At 33.3% G+C, this 12,403-nt stretch overlaps 1 protein-coding gene across 1 annotated transcript in view; it reads right to left on the reverse strand.

Annotated features, from left to right (window-relative positions):
- Positions 1–12,403, reverse strand: part of LOC111043676 (mitochondrial ribosome-associated GTPase 2) — a 103,756-nt gene that overhangs the window by 12,696 nt on the left and 78,657 nt on the right. Inside the window, 2 exon segments of the mRNA XM_039422686.1 lie at positions 2,798–2,905; positions 2,907–2,945. Of these exon segments, the coding sequence (XP_039278620.1) occupies positions 2,798–2,905; positions 2,907–2,945 (147 nt within the window).

Below are 12,403 nucleotides of genomic sequence, written 5' to 3' on the forward strand. Positions count from 1 at the left end.
CAAATTTGAAGCGAGAACTTCATCATAGCTGTAGTTGTGGCGGCCATTGTTGTTACAGATAGCGCTGTCGGCGGAGAACTGTGATTACAAGCCAGCTGTTTCTGTTTACTTTTTAAATTATGTTGTAACACATTGTTTGGTCACGTACGTTTTTAAAAATTATTTTATTTGCAGTTTTTATAAAAATGTAGGTGGAGGAAAAATGTTCTGTATATCACGAGTGAAAAATGTTTTTTCTCCCTCAGGAAAATTGTTGCCCGAGGCGAAGCCCTTTTCCCTCAGGGAAAAAAGACAGCACTTTTCACTGTAGATATACAAATAACTATTTTGTAAAGCTTTTTTGTATTTTGTTTTTGGCAAAAATAGAATAGAATAGAATCACATACTTCTATATGTTTTATAGCCTCCTATATCCTCGCATACTTTTTCACAGCCTCCTCTAATAAAATGTCCTGCCCTAGTCTGTCCGAGTTGGAATCAGTGAAAAGTGATTGGAAAATCCAACATATGATCGAATTACTTGAAGTTTTGCAATGCATGCAAACTAACTAACAGCTTATTCTATAAAAGTAAGGTTCACGTTATAATGGCAGTATTCGATTAACGTTGGTGTAGCTATCCCTTATCATTCGACAAAGCAGATAGCAGTATCCTTTCCTAGCTCTGCAAAGATACCACATCGTTTTTCAACAATGTAGGAGCATAATAAATAGAATATTCAATATCATATTATGAATAAGAATAAGAATAGGAATTTTTATTAGCAATTGAACATTAAGGTGCGTACAGACTTTCGCTCTGCTCCACAATCGAACGTCACTCGAGCAGATCGATTGATGATCGACCGGGAAGCAAGAGTGGAACGCGAGAAGAGCTAACATCTCCCGTAACGTTCATGATCGGAGCAATTGCGGAGCGAGTGCACAGCGTGCGTGGAGCGATTGCGGAGCGAGTGCGAAGCGTGCGCGGAGCGTGTTGGAGGCGCGTATATCTGTACGCACCTTTATACAAACATGCAATAGGCTTCGTCAAGATAAAAACAATACATTTAAAAACAATAGGCTTACATTAAAGTCTATATTTTTCTTCAATTAATTATCAAACATTTGAACTTCAATAAATTTTCAACACAATATTAACATCACAACCCATAAATTCTTTCAAATTGTAAAATGGGGTTTGTCTTAGCCATTAAATTTATTAATAACCATTTTTTTTTTACTAGTAGCATTCTTATCTCAAGAGGAAGTTCATATTACGAATCTCTGGTACATATGGCTTTTATGAGTCTTAGACAATCTTATATAGGAAGTCAGAAGATTATAGGGAGTTTTTTATGAGTCCTAGATAATCTTATATAGGGAGTCAGAAGATCAGAGTTCGATCTAGTATTGTAATTGTGATTAAGGCTGTGCAAAGGCTAAAAATAAACTTTCTACTGGTGATATTTTTCAAAGTTTTTCGATTTGTATATCATCAAGCTATCAAAATTAAAAAGTTTTCTCAGGAAAACATTTTTTTCCGATCAATACTTTTTGAGATATGAGCGAGCGCCCAAAGTTTAAATTTTTGGGACAGAACACTTCAAATTCGGTGAGAGGTAAATCTATGACATTTGAAGGATAAATTCTTCATGGTATTTTTGATCTAGTAAAACAAACATTTTCTGAAAATATCAATTTTCGAGAAAGTTATTCAAATCAATAAAAATGACCAAAAATAACTTTTAGTCAAGTTATTTTTGGTAAATTGAATAACTTTCAAAAATCTATATTTTTGGAAAATTTTTGTTCTACTAGAACAACAATACCATGAAGAATTCATCATTCAAATCTCATGAATTTACCATTCACCAATTTGAAATGTTCTGTCCCAAAAATTTGAACTTTAGGCGCTCATATTTCAAAAAGTAATGATCGGAAAAAAATGTTTTCCTGAGAAAACTTTTCAATTTTGATAGCTTGATAATATAAAAATCGAAAAACTTTGAAAAATATCACCAGTAGAAAGTTTATTTTTAGCCTTTGCACAGCCTTAAAGTTACTTTGAGCAAAATCTACTAGATTTTTTTAACATGAATTAAATTGTAATAAATGCACAAAGAAATTGTAAGAATGCATAATTGGTACAGTACCAATTTCAATATTAGTAAAGCTTTTGCAAGTTTGCAAAATGATCCTTATGAATTATTGATTATAATAATTGATTAAAAAATAATTTAAAAATATTTACTTATTTATATTCAGAATTACACAACTTTTAGAAGAGTACAACAGGCTTAGGCCCAAAAATTTCAAGTAATAAAATTCAACTGGTTATTAAAAAAAAAGAATGAACAGTTGATCAGATTTACCGGTATGAACCATCCTCTATGACAGTGGCTACATAGAGTATAGGCAGCACTGTTCTCCGTTATTTCTCTACTGCCATTACATTATAATGAGGACCTTACTTAGGTACCTAAAGCTGCGTACAGATAACGCGCCTCCAACCTGATCCGCGCACGCTCCACCCTCGTTCCGCCATCGCTCCGCAATCGCTCCGCAATCGCTCCGCCCCCGCTCTGCATTCGCACCGATCATGAACTTTACGGGAGATGTTAGCTCTTCTCGCGTTCCACTCTTGCTCCCCGGTCGATCATCAATCGCTCTGCTCGAGTGACGTTCGGTTGCGGAGCAGAGCGAAAGTCTGTACGCATCTTAACCTAAGCAAAAATTTTAACTACCTTACCTAACCAAACCTAAAAATTTTAACTACCTAACCTAACATTGTAGCTACCTAACCTAACCTAACTAACCTGGAAGAGGACATGTCCACCGCTTCCACCATCACCGCCGTCCGGCCCTGCAAACTCGTTGGCCCACAGGCTGAGGAACGAGATACTGCCATCCCCGCCATTCCCCCCCCACCACCTGCACTCGCTTCATGTCCACAAATGGCTTTCTCTACACAAGCAAAAAATCAGTGAGGATAGGATGAAACATTTCACTTTCTTTCTAATTAAAAATCAAATGAAAGAATCAATTAAACAATCAACACAGCAATCCTCATGCCTTTATTTAGATTGAAAAACTAGTAAATACTCAATTGAACGAGCTTAATGACTTCTGATAAGTTCATATAAAAGTCCACAAGCCATATAAGTCCATAAGCCGTTTTAATTCAATAAGTCCATAGTCCATAAGTCCATCAACTGTAAGTCCATAACACATCAACTGTAGTGAAGACAAGATGACACATTACACTTCATTTCTATTTCAAATAAAAAATCAATTAAACAATCAATCCAGCAATTCACATACTTTTATTTATATTGAGAGACTTCTCAAAACTGATGACTACTAAAGTCAACCACACGAAAATAGTCTGATGGGAATTAGAACGGCTGAGTACCTCATCACCACCAAGCACTCATAAACGTTGCCAATCATCAGGTGTATTATAACACTACCTCCATAAACAGAGGTTTACGGAGGTAGTGATTATAACCACACTAATAAGTTCTCATTAATAATCAGCTATGGGCAACGTTCATCAACTCTTATTTGGCAACTTTGACCTCATCTTTTCCAGTTCCCATTGGACTATTTTCGTGCGTTTCAATAGAACTGTAAAATCTGACAAAGCATTTATTGGAACGGTTCCACTTGTTACTCGTTCCGCTACTACGTAGACATCATGTCGTCATTTTGTCTGTCTGCGCTGACCAGTGACGTCACAGTCAAGGTTCACGTTACTGCCCCAATCAAGTTGGTTTCCTTTATTATTCGTCGTGTCATTATTTGCCGTTGCAATTTTAATATTTATACTATTCGATTTTTTGGAAATTATTTTGTCTTTAGGCATCTTACTTTCTAGTTATTTGCTACTTTTTCACCATACGTTTGTAAACGTGTTGTTCGTGGCTGACATTTCCGCCTTCCCTTTTTGTTGCTAGTGCATCTAACTTACTGCTTGTCTTTCAATGGAGGATAGTCGGGTGTGCATATCGCGCCCGGTCTAACTTTTCATCCAAAGTCATCTAATCTACAGAACGTTTTTAAAGTGTGAATTATTCTACAAATTAATTCATTTATTCTATTCTTCAATTGTGATTCAATTATTCATCGATTGCTTCGCATATTTGCTCTGATAAACTTTGCTAAGTTCACGACCTCGTGTGGGCGTTCATCGCTATTCATTTGATCTACAGAACGTTTTTAAAGTGTGAATTATTCTACAAATTAATTCATTTATTCTATTCTTCAATTGTGATTCAATTATTCATCGATTGCTTCGCATATTACTCTGATAAACTTTGTCAAAAATTACAACCTCGTGTGGGCTTCAATTGCCATTATTCTACAATTGGCTTCACCTCGTGAAACTCAAACTTTCAAGTTCATCATCTCTACCGTTTGGAAATCAATCTAAAAATTCCACAACTTGAAGGTCGGATTTTTCGTTTGGAATTCTACTTGCTCCTGTTCTCATTTCCACTGGGGGATTTGCCTGCTGTGATGGACGCTTCCATGCTTGTCATCGCATGGCCAGATCACATCATCGCTTGCTGATGTCCTGTTCCTGTGGGTATTGTGGAGTCATTGCCTGTCTGCATCTCCTCTTCAAAATTTTATTCAGGTTACGTAAATCGTTCTATTCAATTTTCATTTATGTATGTATCATAATTGTTTTATTAATGTCTATCTTGACATTCAATTCACTAAGGCCATCGACGCCTATTAATTCATTGGATTTGACAGCTACCCTTGGCTTCACAAGTGATTTTCTGAGGCCACTGACGCCTATTAATTCATTGGATTTGACAGCTACCCTTGGCTTTACAAGTGATTTTCTGAGGCCACTGACGCCTATATAATTGTATTCAATAGTAGCAACTATTTCATTGGATTTGACAGCTACCCTTGGCTTTACAAGTGATTTTCTAAGGCCAGTGACGCCTATTAATTGTTGTCGATGTCTACTTGACATTTAATTTACTGGAGGCCTATGCCGCATATATTTTTATGTATTCTACTTGTTGAGCACTATTTACAGCTCATTGTCATTTGTTATTATTCCTTTTGTACTATTGAATGTCTATCTTGACATTCAAATTCACTGAGGCCACTGATGCCTATTAATTGCTCAATTGATATCTACTTGACATTTAATTTACTGAAGGCCTATGCCGCATATATTTTTATGTATTCTACTTGTTGAGCACTATTTACAGCTCATTGTCATTTGTTATTATTCCTTTTGTACTATTGAATGTCTATCTTGACATTCAAATTCACTGAGGCCACTGACGCCTATTAATTGCTCAATTGATATCTACTTGATATTTAATTTACTGAAGGCCTATGCCGCATATATTTTTTATGTATTCTACTTGTTGAGCACTATTTACAGCATATTGTCATTCATTATTCCTTTTGTAAATCATTGTCATTTATTATTATTCCTCTTATAAATCATTAATATTGAACCTTACAGCAATAACTTTCATTATAGCACTCAATTTATATTCATTTCAGGTATCATTAATATTACCTTTTCGTTTATTGTCAGACTTCAATGGTCATTAATGTCATTGACCTAATCTCATTTAAATTTTGTATTTCTCTAACGTGTTATCATGTTGTAATTATCCCAAGATATTTGACTCAATCTACTTACAATTGTTCTTGTATGTGGCCATCTGCCTATTATTATTTTATTGATCCCAAGATATTTGACTCAATCTACTTACAATTGTTTTTTGTTTGTGGCCATCTGCCTATTATTATCTTATTATTATTAAATCTTTTGTTGTTGATTCATTTAGTCTTTTATTGGCGTACTTACCACACTTCAAGCTATCAGTATTTTTATGCACAGAATTCAAAGATTTATTTGTAGGTATTTATACCAACTATCATTCACAGTCCACTACCCTGACCTTGGATTCTGTCAAGAACAGCTAACAGAAAATTATCAACATTTTATGCGAGTTTTCTAGTATATCAGGTCAATTCCGACGTAGTTAGTGAAATGAATAAACTTTGAATTGAATTAATGCATGTGATGAATTTTTCAAATAGATCTCATGAAAAGAGAGAAAAAATTGTGATTACCTTTTAAAATGAAAGAATTTGCTAAAGGAATAGTTAGCGACCGAGCGATAAAGCTTACTTATCAATAACTGTATATTTGATAAGAGTACCGTTCTGTACTGAATATTTTCTAGGAAAATTATTCAATAAAATTATAATTATTTTGCGAATAAAGCACAAATTATTTATGAATCGCTCACTGATTTTGAGGTTACACTTTGTTTACTATCGATCAGATGTTTTTAAAACAGTTCGAACGCAGCTGACTGATTCAAAGCATTGTCAAATGTCATGCCGGTTTTCATGCAAGGTAAAATATCATTCCTAAAAATTATAAAACTATCAATAAAGGATCAAGAATTTCAAAATAAAAAATAAAATGTATGTATTATTGTTGAAATTATTTATTATTTAAGAAATTATATTATACGTCAGGTCTTATTGTAACTAAATAGGTCATAGCATGAAATTATATTATTGATAAAATGGCAGAAATTATTTATAATAATCTCAAACCTAATAAAAATTGTACAAGAGTATTAATTTATTAATAATTTAATTCAACTGAACCACATGGTAATTAAATCTCTATGGCAGGTCTAAGCCAATCACAGTGCATAGAAATAGCACCAAGACGGTGATCGTTTGAAAGCAACACATGTTAATCTATTATCAGACACCAACCCTGCCTTATCAGTTACACTAGCACGTGTACATTGTATGAGAGAAACTATGTCTATAAGATTAAGCAGTTTTAAGGATTACCTAAATTAAATTATTATTGTAATTAAAGGAATTGTATTCTACTACTTGCCACTGACGTCATGTTTACGTCACAAGCGTTCTACCAATGGCAAATTTTTATGCAAATTATTACATTGAGATTCTGAGAAGCAAGGTCTAGCCTAAAAGCTTAGAGAAAAGAGCAGCACTTCCCTTTTGAAATCCTTACCGTGTAGATCTCTTTTTATAGTTACCAAAGACCTTTTTTGTGAAAATTTCTTGTTCGATTTTAAATGTTCTATTTGTGAGCCGATATTTTTAGGCCAATTTATTTGTTATTTGTAAATTTCTGTTTTCATCAATCGATAAATTTAAAAGCTTAAAGTAAATTATCCCTTAATTAATTCGGTGAAGGAGATATTTAAATTAAAATTCCCCACGTGCTGAAACCGAAGCCTGGATTGCCGCCGATCAAACGATTTTTTGATCTAAAGAAGAAAACCACGACGACCAAGGAATTTCACGTGAGTTATAAGTCATAAGGGGCCCCAATCTACGCTTCGAAAATATTTCAGTGCAGAAAAACATAAATTTTTCTTCGTTAAATTATTGGCCACGCCGACAAGCGCTTTAGCATTTAAGAGCCTAGAATTTACTCATATTAAATTTATAAGAATTTGTAGTTGATTAGCTATCCTCCGCTGCCTGAACCACGACCCCGGACATTTTAAAATATTTTCTATAATTCATTTTTCACTATTTTTTCCAAACTGTTAGATTTTATCAATTGTAAAATTCTGTTGAATCACGCATGGTATCATGCAAGCACAAGAAAATTTTTAACTATTCTATTAATGCTAAATTATTATTAACCTGTAAATCAAATTCTGAATCTGCACTGTATGATTACATATTTATTGTAATATATTTCAGTTTTGTTAATTCGCTTTCTGAGTTCGATTATTTCTTAAGCCTGTCAATTATTGTGTCTGATACGTTCTATATCATCAAGAACCAATCGAATACGATCATTGGAATAATTGAATTAAGCTGGATACTGGAACAGGTCTAAGTGGATGTAGCGAGTGGGGTCAGATCGAGATATTTATTCTTTGTCCTTACCTGCTCATATATCAGCTTTTATCTGTTACCTACCTCGACTTTGGAGCGAACACATCAATTATACAGCAGATGCAGCCATAGATCATATAAATTCCTACAATAGAGCTTAAAACCCGACAAGACTCTGTTCTCGAAATATATTCTGAACGATATTTGGTCCAAATACCGTATTTTAATCCTTCAGAATTTATTAGAGACGCAGTCCCGTAAATTATCTACATCGGGATTTTTGCTCGACCTGTATGATTTTGTATGCTCATTCTTCACAGGTAATAATTTTAAGGTATCCGTATTCAGTGTTTAGCGATCGCTACACTACTTATAAAAATTTCATCACAATACAATTTGTCATTAGAAGAATCAAGGGGTGAGCGAGCGTTTAGGCCTCCCGCGATTCCGACAATCGTATTGAATCTTGTAGTGAATCAATCAGTCTGGTGTACACTCAGCGTCCACACACGCAATTACAAAATTTATAGCCGCTACACCATTGACTCAGTACAAGATTCACTCTACATGTGTGAAGCCTTCAAATAACGCTCCACATGATTTTGCCGGCCCAACGTGAGGCATTTAGATTCAGCACTACATGATTTGGCAAATCTCTCTACATATGTGAGGCGAGTAAAATACAGCTTTACATGCAATATAGCCTCTAATTTATAAATTATTTTAAAAGCAATCTCTATTTTATTTTTTGTAATGCCTGAGACCTGAATGGTAATCATATTTTTCATTTGATTGAAATGGACATAACCTATGTATAATATTTGGACAATATTTGAAACTAAATTGGGAAATTGAAGAAGTTTTGGGCAATAGCCTGTTTTTTTCTTTTCCGATCATTGTATTGTTTGTGCTAACCTAATAAATAAATAAACATGGATCTCTGTTTTGTTTTAGTTTTTCCAATTAGAAAATCTTATTTGCTTTTTCCCTCTCAAAATTTGTTATTACTCTTTTGTTTTGTTTTCAGTGATATGAAATAGTTTTTTCTTGTCTTGTATTGTGTTATTTTTAATATTTTGAATTGGACTTTTTTGCGACTCCCACCAGCGGTCAAAGACTTTTCTTTTGCTGCTCGTGCATGAGACAATTTTTAGTTCTGGGTGGTTAATTTTATTTTATTTTCTTGTGATAAGTGTTTGATTTATTAACCTTTGATTTGTTACGTTGTTAAATTTTGGCAATAAAGTATTGAATTGAAAAAAATTAATTACTTTGTGTAATTCGTGTGTCTGATTATTTGAAAGACATAATTTTGAATTGAATTAACACAATATGATTACTGTAATTAACGTGCTTGATTCTATAAAAGAAGAGACGAGGCAGAAGATGCTTACGTCATTACTGGTTGATTTGGCTTTTTTCTTTCTCAGCGGCAAAGGTGCTGACACAGCAGCCGAAGACGAGCAACGCCTCAGCAGAGCATTCAAAAACGCCGGATGAGTCAGCATTTTCATAGCAGGACTGCAAAAACAAGCAAAACTTGAAAAATGTAAACGCCTACATGAGAACTGAAAACTAAATTTGAGGGAAAACTTGATTTTATTTTTAAAAGTGAAGGTGATATTGTAATATATTGAAGTGAAGGTGATATTCTAATATATTAAATAGACCAGCTTGAAGGTATTTATTATTTATTGAAAAATCGAGTTACTAGTTTCGGTTGTTCGTTGTCATGCCATTTTCAATTTTTTTTCAAATTCAAATTCATTATTGCATGAAATAAATACACAATTATTGAATATAATTCACAGTTAGTACAATTTCAAATGAATCAACATGTAGGTACACTTATAGGTTGTAATCTATCGCACATGATCAAAATAAGTATTGTACAATAAAAAAATAATAATCCTTATGATACTAAAGTGAGAAGAGAAGAAAAATTAGCATGCATCTTGTCCACGAAGGCTTAAGCCTGTGTGTGGAGAGGAGTCTGTTCTTTATTTAGAATAAAAAATGTTGTGGTTTGAGAAGAATAAAGTAATTCTTGAATACTGAATCCTTGAATAGTTAATTCAATAGTGAATGATAATGAGTTTAATCATTATAGAATAATTACTGAGAGGATGATACACCTTGAGAGCATTGATGCAACCCAATGAAGAACCTGTCACTGGAAAAGTATAAGTTATTATAAACAATGTATACATGAAGCGTTAAAGAAGAAAGGAGAAAAATAACTAAATGGACAGATGAAAACTGTAATATAATTTGACAACTACAACTTTCTAATAACAAAGTTTGATGATGTTTGTTCCGGCTCACTATATATTACATGGCTAAGACATTGTTATAGTAAAGGTACATTCACACTACGTGCAGATTACGGGATCTTAAGTTGATAATAAGATATAGGTATTATTTTTTTTATAGGTATTATCATACTCTATAGTGAGGTCCACGTTATAATGGCAGTATTTGATTAACATTGGTGTTGCTATCCTTGTCTATCATTCGACAAAGCAGATAGCGCTATCCTTTTCTAGCTCCGCAACGATGCCAGACCGGTTTTTTCTAACAATGTTGACAAAAATATATATTAGTATATAGTACATAACAGAAAACACTTTGAAGTTTGTAATATAAATTGAAACAGGAGACACAAGCCAAAAAAAAAATTGAAAACACTTAAAAACTTACATAATAAACGGAAATTTTCGGGAACTGAGTCCCCTTTCTCAACCGAGCATAGAGTGGTACCACTCTCTGTGTCTCCTGTTTCAATTTATATTAGTATATAAGTAGTATATATATTATATATATTACAAGAATTAACAAGATATTAAATCTCAATTTTATTATTGGAAAAATCTTTTCTTGAGAAATATAATATAATTGGTTATTTTCAACAAGAATGAACAATTAATTTTACATTAAATATACTGTTATCCTCTATAGAAGGCAGTGTCAATGCAGAGAATCGGTACCGCTGTTATCCTATCTTCCTTCACTGCCATTGAAACGTGGACCTTACTATAGAAAACTAACCTTCTAATCCTGGAGTTTGTTTGGTTGTTACCGTTACAACATTATCTATAAATAGAAAGAAAAATAAAAATCTCAGTACCCTTTTTGAATTATTTTATCACAATATGTTTCAACATTGATGCCATTTTCAAGTGATATGAAGTAAATAAATAAATACTGCTGGAAGATTCTTATTTTTGATCATATGTTAGTGTATTCATATGATTTTATGAACTAGGGCTGTAAATTTTGGATTTAAATTTGCATCAAAAATGGGGTTATTGGTGTCTATAGATGCCTACAGGTGGAGGTTTGGATGCAGACTGCCTACTCTTGAAATTACTTCTTTTTGGGGGGTTCCCATTCAAGGAAAAATAGGGCTCCCATTTTAGAAGGGTAGGAGCTGAATTTTAAATAGAGGGTGGGGGTGAGTTCATGAGCTTGGGGTGATGCACACCCCTGCATAAGATTAAATAAGTTTTATCAAATAATCAAAATTTTTCTACTACAGGAGTTTTACGGCTGTGCAAAGGCTGAAAATGAACTTTCTACTCGTGATATTTTTCAAAGTTTTTCGATTTGTATATCATCAAGCTATCAAAATGAAAAAGTTTTCTCAGGAAAACATTTTTTTTCTGATCATTACTTTTTGAGATATGAGCGCCTAAAGTTTAAATTTTTGGGACAGAACATTCCAAATTCGGTAATAGATAAATGCATGAGATTTAGAGGATAGATTCTTCATGGTATTGTTGATCTAGAAAAACAAAAAATTTCTGTGAATATCAATTATTAAGATAGTTATTCAATTTACTAAAAATAACTTTTAGTTGAGTTATTTTTGTTAAATTAAATAACTTTTTCAAAAATTGATATTTTCAGAAAATTTTTGTTTTACTAGATCAACAATACCATCCTCTAAATCTCATGGATTTATATCTCACCGAATTCGAAATGTTCTGTCCCAAAAATTCAAACTTCAGGCGCTCATATCTCAAAAAGCAATGATCGGAAAAAAAAGTTTTCCTGAGAAAACTTTTCCATTTTGATAGCTTGATGATATACAAATCGAAAAACTTAGGAAAATATGACGAGTAGAAAGTGTATTTTTAGCCTTTGCACAGCCTTACCAGAGATTGATTGATAATCTTGTAACAACAGAAATTAGCTCAAGTTTTTGAGGTAGATAAGCAGAACTACTGTATCAAATATAGTACTACTACTGCACCAAACTATCAACTGTAAAAATATAGTTACCATGAGTTCTAAATAGTCTCATAAGAAGCTATTGTAATTATATTCACACTATACCTGACACGTTCACTTATATGTGAAGCCAGGAATCCAGCTTGAACTATTTCAGCGTTCCTTAGAAAATAACATAACTTCTTCTCACTCATTGAATGCCAACAGTAAGAAGTGAATCTTACTTCATATATGGTGTGGTCTGTGTATGATATTCACATTACTAGTATTTCTGTGAACAGTAGACCTCGCGCTCAGTA

The sequence above is a fragment of the Nilaparvata lugens genome, chromosome 3 (genome assembly GCF_014356525.2).
Source record: "Nilaparvata lugens isolate BPH chromosome 3, ASM1435652v1, whole genome shotgun sequence".
NCBI classification, from domain to species: domain Eukaryota; kingdom Metazoa; phylum Arthropoda; class Insecta; order Hemiptera; family Delphacidae; genus Nilaparvata; species Nilaparvata lugens.